The sequence below is a fragment of the Eurypyga helias genome, unplaced genomic scaffold (assembly GCF_000690775.1).
Source record: "Eurypyga helias isolate BGI_N326 unplaced genomic scaffold, ASM69077v1 scaffold26945, whole genome shotgun sequence".
In the NCBI taxonomy this organism is placed as follows: domain Eukaryota; kingdom Metazoa; phylum Chordata; class Aves; order Eurypygiformes; family Eurypygidae; genus Eurypyga; species Eurypyga helias.
Window position 1 is genome coordinate 23,737 of NW_010251241.1, and position 15,913 is coordinate 39,649.

The following is a 15,913-nucleotide window of genomic DNA, read 5'->3' on the forward strand; positions in this document are numbered from 1 at the left end:
AGCACTGCTGTAACCCCACCGAGCCGAGCCAAGCCGTGCCAAGAACGCCATGCGGCAGGCATGCACCACAGCCGCCTTGGCAAGCGTGAGCTTCTAGTGAGAGTCCAGGTGGAGCTGGGGAATCGCTGGCTCTGTACGCTCCGATGGGAATGGGTGGGACACACCATCCGGCCAAAACACACTTCATGCACTGAGCTTCCATGACTGTACATCGACTCAGGAATGGGCATGAGGTGACTGCAGGGGAGCCTGCACTTCATTTCCATGGAGCAAAGGCATCTGTTCATTGCTACCTGCCACTGCTTCCCAACCAGTATTTTACAACTGGCAATTAATGCCTTGGAGGATGACGTTAGCAGGAGGAAGATGATGAAGAACAGCTCCTCACTCCATACCAGAGCTCAAAGGTAACTCCATGAGGTACCACTGAAACAGGCCCTTGCAACATCACTCCAGAGGTCAGAAGAGCTCAGTGCTCCTAAGACCCAACTCCTTTCTCAGTTGAGGATGCCTTCATTGACTTTAATTAGGGGCAAAAGGGGGACTCCCCAAGTCTTAATCCAAAACATAGGTCTGGCAGCAGCCACTTCGCTGTTTCCTCTCTCTGTTTGCATTTGTCTTCCTGCATCAGGATTATTTTAAAATATCCAATGCAGAAGTTCCCAATCCCAGTAATAAACCCATTTCTTTACAGGAAGGGAGTGGTAGAAATAGTCATATACCAGAATCAGAGCTGTTTCCTCAACTGTTCCCTGCTGTTGTTATTGCGAATGTGTTGGTTATTATATATTCTGGCTTTTTTTGTTGTTGTTTTTTTGATTTTTTTTTTTTAATTATTATTTAGTTATGCTGCAGTTCCTGAAGCTTCCGGAGAAGGCTATTCTGCAAGGATGGCCTCAGGGAGGTGCTAAGGATGGTGCAAGAACAACAAGCAGCGAAGGCTGATCCTGGCACCCAACCTAACTCTCACCATCGTTACAAGGCAAAACCAGCAGCTAAAGCCTGAAGGTGTCTGTAGCTAAAGCCTGAAGGGGTCTGCAGCTAAAGCCTGAAGGGGTCCGCACCTCTTCCTTCCTCCACTTACCCTCCTGAGGCTCAGCGAGCCCCTGTTTGGATTCCCTGTGGTGATGGAACATTTTCAGATGGGGCTTTAAACTCTGGATTATGTTCGATTGACTTCTGGTGGGGTTACAGTAACCTGCAGAAAGTCAAGATGCTCTATTCATGGCAACAACGCCTGTCTGCCTCTGCTGTGCTGGTGCCTGATCCTGTCCGAAGGCGCCTTGCACGACAGGAGCTCAAACGAGACGTCAGCTTGCTGAAACTGCAAGTGACCAACAGGCAAAGGGGCAAATTCACGACCCGGCTTGTTTTAAACCAAACAGATATATTGAGGTAGCAAAGCCGTGGCTACGTCCTGAGCTGATTGCAAACACCACAAACGATGCTCCAGCAAGGCTTCCTCCGGCCCGAGGCAGGAGTAAGATCTGCAGGGAGTGATGGAAACGGAACTAAGTGATATTTCAGCAGTATTTCTCCCACTGTAAGCAATAGACAGGTTCAGGAGCTGAGGACTTCAGGAACAGATTTCAGGAAGGACTCCATGCCAGAACAAATGTCAAGCTGATCCTTGTAATTTCAGCTTTGAAGCTGTTTTTGATGTGGGTAATTGAAAGCTGCATTCAAACATTCAACCGCTGAACAGTCTCTCCTCTCTAGGAAGGGGGTAAATCGGGAATGCTTCCATTGAAGTGAACTGATTTAAGCCTAGGTAACACCAGCCTACAAGAGGGGATAATCACATGCGGAAATTGTTTTGCTTGTTACAATAAATACAAGTTGAAAACCAAAAGATTCAATTCTCCCTTGCAGGAACAAAAATTTTCCATCACTGTAAGCATTAGGTATCATGTAGGCTGTATCACGTCACCTGAAGGCTCATGGCATTTGCTAATTAACTAAATGCAAATCCACTTAGAACTCTTCTTGCCTATTTTGCAGTGACACACATTTACACATTGACTACACGCACTTATTATTCTGATAGTGAAGAAATTAATCAACTTTCCTTCCTGGCAAAGAACACATTACCCAAGGAGTTCTGTGAATGTGCATGTACACCCACCCGCCCATCCCCACACGTGCTTCCTACGTGTTCAGCTGAAAAACATTACTTACTTGATTCACTGTCTATGCTGCTGACACTGTCAGCATGGTGCATGCCGTGCTTATGGAGATGCTTGTAAATACTGAACCTTGAAAACTTTTTGGGTTTTCCTACTCCTTTCATTTTTGATGTGTCTGGGGCATCGTCAGCATTTCTCTGGAACGAGTGGCTTTCTGGGGACAGAGCTTGAGATTGCAGGGGGACACATTCAGATGACTCCGCTACAGACTTAAAAGACATGAGACATTGCTGCAGGTGATGTACAGACAGGTTCCCCTTTAATTACAAGCGATCATGCATATGTAATTCCTTAATATTTAATTACAAGTGAACATGCATATCAATGCTCAGAAGCAACCAGGAGCCAAATTTTGCTCTGTGACATTTGGTGGGAACTACTAATGCTTTTGAGAGAGAGTCTGTACCGAGGAGGCACGCAGCAGTAAAACCCATTAATGACAGTAGTACATTCTTCAATCCAATAAATTTACTCTGGATTACTCCCCTTAAAATTCTCCTAAACTCAGAACTCTCCACATTTTTTAGAGATGCAGTTGCATGCAGACACACATTAGCAGAAAGCTCAGCAAGCAAGGCACCTGCTGAAGGCCCGAGTAGCCAGAGGTTTGGAGCACTCTGTGCGTGCTTACGCTGCACCCCTAGCTAAGTGTTATTAAGAATGCAGCCTCCAAATTGTGAGTTTGGAGGGGAAACCCAGCTGTCTGGGAGACGTGCCCTAGCAAGGGCTGGTCAGGATCTAGCCCTAAAGGGTCATTTGATACTTCCTCTTTCCCATTATTCTTCCTCTTTAAACCTCCCAAACCCAACATCATGCTCAGAAGCGGAGAGAGCTTGTGCACCCCCACTACAGACCCGACGGGCAGATGTTGAATGTGGTCAGCAGCTGGAGCAAGCTGACTTACTGCCAGGTTGGTGGTCGACACCGACTTCACTGCCGCCATCCGTTTGACACTGCCCACGTCGGTCAGGCGATGCTCGTCGTCATCCCACCTGCCGTACGCCAAGTCGATGCCACCCACGAACGCCACGGACTGGTCAACGATGACGAGCTTCTCATGGTGGGCCCAGAGGTACACGGAGGAGGACACATGGTCTGGGTGCCTCATCACCTGGGGAGAAAACCAGCGCTGAGCTCAGCCTCATTGCCCAGTTTACATCCCTCCAGCCAGAGAGCTGCCCAGCTTTTCTTTTTGGCTGCTCAGGGTGGTGGGGAAACACTGGAGTTTTTAGAATATGCCTCCACACAGACTGCTGTAGTTACTGAAGCTACATGGCACCCCCCTGGTTAAGCTCAGCCTTAGGGGCAGGCAGGTGCTTCCCCACGACAGGGGTATTCCCGGGCAGCGATGGTGACTGATGTTAGGATAGGTCACACAACAACAGTGTTCATGGAAGAACTATAGTCAAGGAAACTGTTTCAACAAATAATATCATGCTTTCAGTAGAGTCATAATAGCTGAGCTTTCAAACACAGAGCCTGCTCTGAGAGAAAACAACATATTGGGGATCTGACTCACTACTTCGGTTGTTGCCGCTACATAAGTGAAATGAGGAGTTGGCTGCTTTTCTCCCCATTTAAACTCAGCAAGTTGTTTGACATGTGTTTATGAGAGTCTTTTTGACACGTGCTTATGACAAAGTAAATTCTATATCAAAGCATACAGCATGTATTTTTTTAATGTCAGAGGAGAGTCATTAGACCAGCTTCCTGGGAAAAAAAAAGCTACAGACTTTCACCTGGCTGCCCACAAAAACCTGTTACACAGCTACCACGTGTCCTCCAGTTACACCTTCCAGCCTTGTTGCCGAGACGGTGTGAATGGATGCTTCCCTTCCCTGTGACAACTGATCAAGCGACAATAAATCTATTGTTCTAGCAGTCTGTTAGTCACCCTCACGCATAACATATACATTTTAATAAGCAATAAGGTATATGTCTCTAATTTCAGGAGACTGGATCTAGACTTATCTACTGGTTTGTGTGCCACAACTGATTTTCTGCTCGGTGGCAGAGCAGCAGTGAAACAGCAAAGGACAGCGGAAGGTTGTTCATTTACAATGGGAACTTAAACATCCAGTGTTGACTCTCATGGTCTGTCCATGAACAGAAATGCCAAAATGAGGCAACACTCTCAAACTGTCATTTTCCATCTGATGTAACCCCATTAACTTGTCACATGAAATAGGTTTCTTGTGAATTAGATGAATAGTTGCTTTGGCAAGTCTAAACTAGGCAGTTTTATGTTCAATTATAACCTAATGAAATGAAGTTGCCAGATACGGTAATCACTATATGGGTAGGTCTTCTAACTGTTCCCACAACAGTGGAGGGAAACGCTGCTCTGCTGTCTCGCACCTAAATACCCTGAGGGTCAGCACTAGCTATTGAGAACAAATGAATGCAGATGTCCTTCATACGTCCGTCCCACGCGCAATTACCTTAATGTTTGGATGGAGGTGCATGAGCGTCCGCTTGCTGTATTCACTGTTGATGCCCAGGGCAAGCTCCACCTCTTTGTACAGCATAACAAAAATTCTCACTCCTTGTTGCTGTCAGAAATAAGAAGAAACACACGGTATGCAGGCATTTCAGTGGATACAGTCCATTTCTGAGGGGAAGAAAAGCTAAGAGGCAGTAAGCACGTTGTGCTTGTGGACAGAAATGCAGGCTGAGGTTACTTGTTCTTGATTACGCTCTTCATCCCACATTATGCAAGGACCTTCAGCGCTCAGGAAAACCGTGCAGCCTCCAGAGAAGGGCTCAGTACCTGGACTCTGAGCTACGCCAAAGCTTACCAACAGGTCAGTCTTACAGTGGCCCCGTTTAAACAGCCTTTGAGATACAATTCTGCAAATGTGGAAATGTAGTTCCCCCCACATAACACAGTGTTGCACACATCCACTGAAGTTGTTTTCTGCTGTTTCAAGTTGCCCTGGGGTTTGCCTACAGTTAAAAGCCTCTGCAGGGCAACAATACCAGCATGGTCATATGGACATCCCTCTCCCAAAGGGGATGCAACTGACTCAACACGAGCAAACAAGGTCTTTCTGCTGGTAGAGCTAAACAAGCTCCTGGAATACCATGAGCAATGCTCAAAGGATGGTGCTTTTCCTGGCTACAATAGTATTCACAGGGAGGTTTCTATGGACACTTGTTAAAGCACTTTGAAAACTGCCAAACGCTTCCCAAACCTTGGCAAACGCTGGTCGCACAGTGGGACACCTTCTTTGACGTAAATCAGCACTGTTTAAAATCCTGCAGTGGAGTTTGCCAGCTTAAACTTGGGACCTAAACTTTCCACAGCCTGTCAAGTCCCTATGAAGCTGCTACTGAGAGCTTAGGCAGTCTCTAAACCGTGGAGGATATTCCACTGCCCACTGCTCCCAGGGAAGTCCAAGGCAGCACTGCACCTACGTAAAGGACAGCCTTACCCCAATACCTAGACAACCAGCCTGCTGACCGTCCTGCCGAAACAAAGAAATGCCACACGTGAAAGAGCAGGTAAGTATTTCTAACTAACATTGAAACACTCCTTACTCTTAAAAGGAATTGATAGTCGTAGGAAAATCCATGTTGACATGACAAAGCCAAATTCTTCCATCCAGTGAGCATGCCCCGTGGCCACGTTTCCTTTGCCAGTGTGCAAGACTGCTTCCAAATCAACGACAGCCAGGCACAAAAAACACTTCTTTTTTTTTAAACAGGCACCCGGAGTGGGTGAGGACTGCGACGACACCTCGTTTGGACGGGGAGGGAGTCAAAGAATACTTCAGCACATCCACCTGGACTCCTGCCCTTCTACCACGTCAAGAATTCAGCGACGTCCCCTGCCATGTTTCCCTCCTGACTCACCGCTCACACGGGGCAAACTACCGTTTCTAGCACTGCTGTTATCACGGGTTGGGCGAACAACTGAAGCACAGCCCACATCCATAAACACGTCACACTCTGCTTCTCTGCCTGGCTCACTTGGCTCCAGGAAACTTGTTCTCTATAGTCTGGATCCAGACGTGTTATTGGAAAGCAGAGCACAGCCAGCAACAAACTAAACTTTTCTGAGATGAAAAGCTTAAGGAAAAGAGAAACGGAGGTAGTAGCTGCAGTTGCTTGCTCATAAAGTACTGCACAAGAAAGGAGAGCACTCAACAGCCCAGAGCTTTGCATGGGAATCCTGACCACGAGTGCCAGGAAAGGCACCACATCTGAGCTTTTCTCTTCGGGAGGAACAGCAGAGAAATTAAAACAGAGGGACCCAAACCCAAGGACTCGCAGGGGAAAACAGAGGGCCTACCCTCCTGCCTCTGAGCTCTTCCAAAGCCAAACTGGGGGAGCAAATCAAAACACACGGTTTTCCAAGGGCACCTGAAATGAGGCTTGGCCAGCTTTAGCTCTCATCCCTACCGCAACACGTGGTGCGAACGCTGCAGTCCCAGTATGACCCTGTAACTGGGTGGGCGCAGGGGCTGTCTGCAGGGCGAAGGCTGAGCTGGAGCGCGCTTACCGCTTTCCGCTTGAGGATGCAGTCCAGCCGCCAGCGATTCCCTTCCACAACGGGCCGCTTCATGAAGATTTCTGGGCTCAGCCTGAGAAAATAAAGGGGTGGAAAAACCACAGCAGATGTAGTCTGCGAACAAAGCACTGGCCTAAACAATCAACCTAGGAAGCAAGGAAATCAAAGTGTACGTGAAGTGGATGTGAAGGCTCACGTCCCAGAGCAATGCATTCTCCAACATCACGCCCTTTGTTTTTTAGTAACGGAGCATTACAGAAGGCAGGGGATGTGTCCAGCACATTCATCTGAGTATCCAACAACCCACGAGACCAAGTTTAACAGTGATGTACGAATAGGGAAACTTGGGCTCTATCTGCGCAAGAAAGAGGTAACAGAATCTACCCAAGGTAGATTTGAAAGAAATGGGTAGGCATAAAAAATAACTAAGAGTGGGATTTCAGTTCTTCTGGTACTTCGGCTACCTAAGTAGCACAGATTTGTGTTCAATTTTCCTTGCTGCCTAAAGACAAAGCAGTATGATCTCTCAAAATGACGTTTTTATGGACTCATTGCTTAATTATTCCTTGTAATCCTTAAAGCTATCTCATCCAACTCCTGCAAAGCAAGGTGACAGAATCTCATTCCTTTACCTTTTTACTGAGCATGGGACCTTGGATAAAGCTTACTGCTACACCCTAGAAACATGCTTTGGACAACAGCATTTTAATCTTAAACGCTGAGTTTCAGATTAACCTCCGCAAAGGCAGGACACAGGCAGCTGCAACCGGGATCCAGCCAGAAACTCTGTCCCGAGACTGTGAGAGAACCCTTTTTCTGCCTCAAACAGGAACCGAGCACTGCATAAACACTGAATTACGAGTGAAGAAGTGGGCAGAGCCAGGTCCTTTGGCAGCCACACAGCTCAGAAGTGGCAACAACACTCCCCCCCTTCCACTACCTGGCCCACTTAAGGGCAAAGCAAAATCACACTTTCCCCTGAAAGTGCTCTCATCGCTGGCATGAGGCTTCCCAAGACAGTGAGGAAGAGCTGAAAGGAGGATCCCATGCAGGATCCCATGAGAAGAGTGCTGTCAGAGGTGTTTGAGCGTCTTACACACTGAAAGACATTTCTGTCTCCTGGATTTGCAGTGATTTACACTCCTGATGAGCACCTCGAGCCACAGCATTTGCAATTCAGGTGGTGCCTTCGTGCCATTTCAGGCCTTTCCTTGGAAGGAGACAACCAAGCAGTTGATTCCAAGCATGCGCTTTTGCTGCCAACCCTCCTGAAAAGGCTTTTGAATACAACACAAGGAGATGTTTGGGTGTGCTGCCAAACCATCTGGCCGCACGGCTAGTTGCCATACTGTAGGGCCTCTGAACAGTGCCACACTGTCGGGAACGTCCCAAGAGAGACGGCTGGTCAACATCCAAATATTTAAGTACGAACCACCAATCTGTGATGAAAATTTCTTCCTTCGCAGCTTCCATGGCATTTGCGACATCTTCGAAGTACCACTTAGCATTTACATACCTGTAAAAGCAAACAGCACATGGATCTAGGTTTCCTCCCCCTTCATTAAACAGAGTCCATAGCTGAAGACCGACAGGGTTCTGTGTTAATGCCACTTACGATCTCTTCTCAAAAGCAAACACAAACCTAATTTCAAGAATTAGGACAACACGCAAGAAGAATTTCATGCTGCTATTACTAGCTTAATGAAACAGCATTATTAGAGATTATTAAGTGCCACTTGGTACTTCTGCCAACAGCACACAATATTCTTGGGTTTTGCTTGATGTGCCAGCTAGGTTTGGCTCTCAGAAGAGGGTGGCAGAGTGGCCTTTGCTTTGATTTACAGAAATTATTCAGGCAGCAGTTGCTGCAAGGCAGAAGCTGCAGTGAGAACACTGCAAGGCTTTGTTTCCAGCTGGAATCAATTTTTTTTGGTGCTTCTGGGAATGGCACAGTGCAGTCAGGTTACAGTGCATATAGGAGGATTTCTCCTGGGACTGCTGAGCGCATAAAGCCCAGGTACCCTCAGACTCTACCCAAATTTGCATTTGCTGATTCTCTTTCATTGCAAAGCCAATCTGCAAAGCCTGAATCTGATGCTGGTTTTCAACCAGATGAGTGACATTTGCACCTAAACACATCCATGTTGCCTGGAAGGCCAATCCTGCCTTACAGAAGAGAATCAGCCTTGCAAATGTGGTGAGCAGGACAACATATCTTGCATTTCAGAGCATGAAGGATGTGACCAGACCACCACTCAGCCGGTCACAGAGGAGCACGGGCAGGACAGTCTCCAGCACAGGGCATGATGGAGAAGGAGCTATGCCCAAGAGGCAGACGTATTTAACAGCACCTGTATTTAACAGCACCTGTATTTAACAGCCCCTGCATTACCTTGGGCTTACAACCCAGAACCCTTAGGAAACAGCATTTCCAGAATTAGAAACCAGGATAAAATTGAAACCAGGGAGATCTTAAACAAAGAGCAGTACTGGGTTTAACTCATAAGCATCCTGCCAATTATATGTGCCCCAAAATACCATTTTTACCATTACGATAATAAATACCCAACATGTTCAAATTCAAACAAAACGTGATGTTTCAAAATGCTATTAGCTGTGATGCAAAGCCGTAACAGGATCAAAGCACTCCTGTCACCAGTACTGCTATTCTGTTCCCGCTGAAGAAAGCCTCATTTTTTTCAGCATCCCTAATTATCGTCAGCCCCTACAGCCACCGAACGCGACCAGCTCTATCCATCAGACCCGGGCTAACGCAGGCAGGCGTGTGCCGCTCCGGCTGCGGGTAACAGTGCCCAAGGCACCATGATGAGGCTGCAGCCTCGCCACGGTCCTCACCACTTGGCCAGCGTGTTCTCCTGCACGGCTGCGTAGGAGCCGAAGCGGTGCTCTGTGAGGAAGTCCTTGCCGTGTTTCCGAATGAACTCGTCAATGCCCTGCCTCCACCACTGGGCATGTCTGTAGCTGTTACACTTCAAAATCAGCGACCTGTAAAACAGACGGCACATGGGGCAGGGCGCTGAAGGACATTTAATTAGGCTGCTCCTGGCTGTCTATACATGTTGATAAATGCAGCTATATCGGTCGTATTTTATCTAAGCAAAAAAGTAAGGATTTTGTTGGTTTGTTTGCAAATGAATCCATCAGCACTGAGCTGCTCCGAGTGACTACCACAGTACTGCGCTGCCAAGTTTAAAAAAAATTGCCTCACATTTAAATTACGAGCATCAGCTTAACTTGGAGGAGAGCTGTACCTAGCTGATGCTGTATTTTTAAAATTATTATCATAGAATCACAGAATGGTTTGGGTTGGAAGGGACCTTAAAGATCATCTAGTTCCACCCCCCCTGCCAGGGGCAGGAACCCCTTCCACTAGACCAGGTTGCTCCAAGCCTCATCCAGCCAGGCCTTGGACACTTCCAGGGATGGTGCATCCACAGCTTCTCTGGGCAACCTGTCCCAATACCTCACCACCCTCCCTGGGAAGCCCTTCTTCCTGATATCTAATCTAAACCACCCCACTTTCAGTTTAAATACGTAACCTCTTGTCCTGTCACTATAGGCCCTTGTAAAAAGTCCCCCCCAGCTTCCTTGTAGCCCCTTCGGGTACTGGAAGGTGCTATAAGGTCTCCCTGGAGCCTTCTCTTCTCCAGGCTGAACAGCCCAACTCTCTCAGCCTGTCCCCATAGCAGAGGGGCTCCAGCCCCCTGAGCATCTTCGTGGCCTCCTCTGGACTCACTCCAACCGGTCTATATCCTTCCAATGTTGTGGGCTCCACAGCTGGATGCAGTATTCCAGGTGGGGTGTCACAAGAGCAGAGTACAGGGGCAGAATCCCCTCTCTCGATCTGCTGGCCACACTTCTCCTGATACAGCCCAGGATACGGGCTGCATTCATTTATAGTGTACGCTACCACAAAAATATTACATATCTATTTATCCCAACTAGCATGTCCTTTGGGTAATACTCTGGTTGGGCCGTAGGACACGTCCCTGCTTGCAGCATGAAGGAACAAAGCGCCTCGAAAACTACCCCAAGCAATTGCTGCAACTCAACATGCACCACGCCCCCAAGCCCAAGCAGTCACCAAAAGGATGGACAAACAGCAGTGGAGGCTTCAAATGCCTCATTAAGACATGGGAAATGATCAGCATGACAGGCTAAATCCCCAGCAGGTATAAACACAGGAGGCACTGATCCCTGCGGGAAGCGGAGCTGTACCACCGCAGCCTTGTTAACCCCTCCCAGAGAGGGGCATTGAATCTTCCTTAAAAATAAAAAAAGCAAAAACAAATTAAAAAGGGTCTGAAAGTCTGTATTTCTTACCTAGAGAGATTGTCGATCTGCAACCCGTATTTAGTTTCTGTTTCTTTCTGGCCTATTTTAATGTTGAATTCCTTATCCACCAGCAGGACAAAGGCAATGGCCCCCGAGTCTGGCTTCATGTACATCAGGAAAGAGTCCTTCACCACCAGCCACCTGTACAGGCACAGCAAGCAGGTAACTTGTATTTCACCCGTGTCAGTCTTCCAAACACGAGCCATAAAAGTTAATCAAATGGAAAAGTGTTTCCTTCAAAACAACTGCAAATCATTTATCAGGGCAAGGAAAGCGTTCAACTGAGTGTTAAAATTTCTTTTCAGGGCCTAGCCCAGGTTTTCTTGAGCTCAAAAGTGCCTGTTTTATGAACTTGGGTAGTAAGTTTGAATTCAACATAAGACTTCTAGAGTTATTTGCATGACTCCTTTTTACAGAAATCTTTGAAAACACAGGTTCTCACGTCTAATAAATCACTGAGAACCCCCCTGCCTACAAACCTCCCAGCACCAGACAAGGTGCAACAATGATTCCTCCACCCTAGATTTTTCTTCAGCTTGTATGCTGTACCTAGAGGCCGTAAGGAGCTTACTTGACATTTCAAACATTAATTATGAAGCTAGGATCACTTTCATGCCTATCAAAATATATGAACGAGGCATTTTGGAAAGCTGTTATTGCCAAGCAACAGGCACCTCGTTAAGAAACACGTGATGAGGGATGACCAGCAGGTTTTACATAAATACCGTAGCCTGAAGGCAAATCTGGGAAAGAAAAAAAAAAAAACAACCAAACAAAACCCAACACATTTTTTACTCTGAATGGCATTTCTAATTTTTTCTCTCTCTGCAGCGTAGCTGGGGTAACCAGCCCCCTCTGTCCCACACAGGTCTCCACCACCAGACCTTCGCCTCATTCTTCTGCACACTCAGAAACACACAAAGCAACAGAAAATACCACAAAAATCTGTTCATTCTTGTATCTTTAGTAATAGCCTCATCTCCTTCCAGATCACATAAATTCTTCTTCTCTTTCAGGGCCCTGAAAGAGTTATCCCAGCATCACCTCTCAATTTGGTGCCAAAATACGTCCCGTCCCTATTTGGCCCCTAATTTCTCTCTCAAACATCCCATGGGATACATTTCCAAGCATTCCCCTTTCTAGTTTTCCCACGCAGCTGTCCATGTCTGAGAAGTCCTGCCCATGCCTGTTCATGGCGTCACCTCACTGTCCTCCTCCACGTCCCTTTCCACAGCTCCCGTGGCCATAACACACCCAACCTACTATGACAAGTGAAACGAATTTGGGGTATAAAACCCCAACGCCTACAGCAAAGCTGCTGTGGGAAAGGGATGGCCATGATCTGTCCAATGCTTGACGTGTTCTGAAATCCTTCACCTAAATAAGCAAATAACAGTAATATTTCCCAAAGAGAGTTATTTATTGATACATATGCTGTCAGTCCCAGTGCTCCTCTTGTGTTACTCCGCACACGATCCCACTCACACACTTCTCCCACCTTCTATTTAGGCTCTAAAGAAAAATTGACATCCATCAAGGATGAACGTGCTACTGCTCTCACTAAAGCTTGAGCTCTGCGTAACACAGGGAAGAGTTAACCAAGGGGTATGAAGAGGAAAATCTGAAAATCTGTGGATTTTGTAAAAAAAAAAAACCAAAACAAAAAACCAAAGCAAGAATCTCCCTCACAGACTTTTTGGGATAAAAAGACAAGTGAGGATTTTTGTACGTGTGCCCAAGGAGCGCAGAGCATCGCCACCCCAGCAGTACCTTTTGGACCATCGGTAGCACATCCTTCCTTGGCCACAGCAGTTCAGGCCGGGTATGCGGTGGCCCCCGGAACGCTTCATGATCAGCCCTTCTCTGCAAGGACAGACGGACAGTCAGGACAGGCAGCGTGGCAGCTCTCGGGTGGAGGATGCTTGCGGAACCCTCAGCCCCTGTGCCCAGGGATGGATTCTCAACCTCCATGCCTGAGCAGACCCTGCCCACTGCCCTGAAAGCTGGAAGAACAGCAAAAATACCAGCCCCCCAGGAGGAATTCATGCAGATTTAGAAAATGCAGGGTCCTGCTTTACAGCACAAGCAGGAGAACAAGTGGGTTAACAGGTTATGGGAGGGGAGAAACCTCATGAGTCAGGCGATGGGCTGCAGCCCTCACCTCACGAAGCAGAGCACTCCAAAAGCTGTAGCACTTCTGCCTGAACATTAGCATATTCTTATACCCAGATAGCAAAATATTCTCCCGTCAGTTACTGGCGATAGCAATTTCTACCATCAGTTTGAACAGCATTTATTTATAAAGCCATGTTCTTGGTGAACCATAGCTCAACTCACATGCCCTTTGGTCCCAGGTCGTGGATGAACGAGAGCTGGCTCACTCCAATGAACTCCATCTGGGGAGAGAAAAAAAAAAAGATTCCCATGTCTTTCATACTCTGAAAGCCACAAAATACTTCGCTTCATCAAAGCGACTCGTCAAAGACAGAACCTACAGAAGATCCTGAGCAGAAGCGACCCACCATCACTTAAACATCGTCAAGAAGAGCAAGAAAATTAGTTTGGTTGGGTTTTTTGTTTAAGTGTGTTTTGAAGAACACATTTCAGGACAATCAAGATCAAATGTATCATAGGGACCCATGGGTATTCTCCCTCCTGGATCACTGGCTGAAACGAGGATACTGTTTGGGGGCCTGTGTGAACCTGGCTGGCTGCCTGAATCCTCTCCTTCCTCCAGTGAACATTGCAGAAAGGCTGGAAAGGGAATGAGCACACATACGCAGGGTGGGGATCAACGTATTCCCTTGGAGACCCCTACCCACGGACACACACCACGTGGGGGTTCAGCCCCACAGTGCACCAGCATCCTCTAAGACCACCACAGCAGGTCGCTCCCACCCGGCGCTGGACACGCTCCACTGCCCTGTCTGGACCCAAGAGCCGAAAACCCGCAGGAAGGCTGCAGTGGGGCTGGAGGAGAGGAAATTCAAGTACACTCTCCATGATTTCTGCACAGAGCTCCACGGCAAGCTCAGCCTGGGAAACTCACGTCCCATACTATCAAGTTTAGCAGCACATCTCAGATTCAAGCAACCGGCCTCCTCGGGGCTCTTCCTGCTTCAGCAGAGCTTGCAGAGGAACGTAACGCCGAGCAAACCCGGTGAGAAAGCACAGCACGATTACGTCCACCTCTAAAAATAGGACACCAGGCGATTTCGACCAAGTAGGCTTTTCTTGGCATGGTGGGACATTCCTGACAGTCTGCTGGTTATGAGCCCTGGGCCCCATCAGCAGGGAGAAACGCCTGGCCGGGCATCCCATGCAGGATGGGCCTGGGGCAGGAGCAGCCCTGCGAAGGAGCTGCCGTGCACGGCGGAGGCTTGTCTGCACCCAGGCACTTAATCTATTATCACAGAAAGTTGTCTGGGTGCAGAAAGGTGCTCCAGGCAGGGTGAAGGCAGGAGCTGCTCTCGCCCGTGGGCAGGTGGCGGGCTGGACGGAAGCCTCTAACCGCAGGTTTTGTCAATGAAGCCTGCTGGGACTGAAGCCCAGGGCTCAACCCACCCTCCCGACAGCAGCAGAGACATGAGAGCCTCAGGGCCAGCTTGGGGACATGCCCACCCATGCCCCACAGCAGTGCTGGGGCCAGCACCCCACGGAGGTCTCTCCTCCAAGGTGGCCACTGTCACCCGGTCCCTGGCAAACCAACCTCAGGGCCCTCATCAGCAACATCTGATTTTGTACAGGAATTACACGGGGCAGACCCACAAGTCTCAGGGATAGTTTCAAAACACTAAGTATAACAAAGAATATCAGTAAATCTGGGGCAAAAGCCTATCTTGCAGTGACGGTGAGGCTGGCTCCGGCTTCCTTCGCAACACCATTTTTGCAGGAGTAGGACAGAAGATCCTTCCTCCTCCTCACAATCTGCTGCTCCTTCCCAAACTTCTCACATCAATATGGTCACGGAGAAGAACAAAGGATCCGTTGTTCTCCGAGTAGCTCAAGGACATAAAGTAAATTCCATACAGTAGAGGCAAATTTAATGCCCTCAGTTTAGGGTGATTGTAGCCTGTTTTCAGAAAGTGGCTAGAACAAGTTATTCCACGCTTTTATTAACAGAGAACCCAGTGTATCCTACAAGCTCTTATCAGAGCTCCCAAGTGAAGTCTCAGGCCAGTTCTTGGCCCTGAATCCCATTTTCAGTGCTTCAGAAAATGGCTGGCATTCCCCATCAGCTGAATCAGAAACCCAAACATCTCTCTCACAGCAGGCACATCAAAAAAAACACGCACACGGATGTCAAAACCCCTTGAAAACGTCGGCTGTAACCAGAAAGCTGGCAGCAATTTGAGGAGCACTGCACGCAGAGAAATAATTGTCCTCAAAGAAGCAAAAAGTAAAACCAGGAGGAAAAATTACTTGCAGAAACAGAACTACCACTATATAAAAATGAAGAAAGATTGTCTGGCAGCGCAGCAACCTGCTCATCAGCCAAGGAGTCTTTAAAATGGCTACAATGGTGACAGGAGCCCATCCAACACAGTGATCAAGCAGCTCCAATTAGGAGCGTTGGTTCGTATAAATAAATAAATAGATTCCACCAGTTAGAAGGAAAATTCCTCAGCGCAGTGGAAAATACCTGATTGAATGATTTATCATTATTATTACTGCTGCAGTAGCTATTTTTACTGTTGCAGTGCCTTTCATCCGAGGTGCTCGTCATCCACAGAAGAACTGAGAGGGGAACACAGAGGAGGGAGGTACTTTCATCTCCTTCACATCTGAATTCCTGCGCTGCCCAGCTGCCTCCCCAGGGAGCCGGCATCCCGCTCTGGTTTCAGAGCGGTCGCAGCAG

At 47.8% G+C, this 15,913-nt stretch overlaps 1 protein-coding gene across 2 annotated transcripts in view; it reads right to left on the reverse strand.

The window, feature by feature from the left end:
* PLD1 (phospholipase D1, phosphatidylcholine-specific) overlaps positions 1-15,913 on the reverse strand; it is a 40,209-nt gene that overhangs the window by 17,323 nt on the left and 6,973 nt on the right. The window contains exons 6-16 of one of the 2 annotated variants that reach the window (XM_010151964.1): positions 13,393-13,451; positions 12,826-12,918; positions 11,044-11,196; positions 9,556-9,705; positions 8,132-8,215; positions 6,691-6,772; positions 4,628-4,738; positions 3,124-3,297; positions 2,767-2,803; positions 2,179-2,388; positions 1,085-1,198 (exon numbers count right to left, since the gene is read on the reverse strand). In XM_010151964.1, coding sequence (XP_010150266.1) covers positions 1,085-1,198; positions 2,179-2,388; positions 2,767-2,803; positions 3,124-3,297; positions 4,628-4,738; positions 6,691-6,772; positions 8,132-8,215; positions 9,556-9,705; positions 11,044-11,196; positions 12,826-12,918; positions 13,393-13,451 — 1,267 coding nt within the window. The remainder of the gene's footprint in view (positions 1-1,084; positions 1,199-2,178; positions 2,389-2,766; positions 2,804-3,123; positions 3,298-4,627; positions 4,739-6,690; positions 6,773-8,131; positions 8,216-9,555; positions 9,706-11,043; positions 11,197-12,825; positions 12,919-13,392; positions 13,452-15,913) is intronic. The other variant, XM_010151966.1, reaches the window with a different exon arrangement.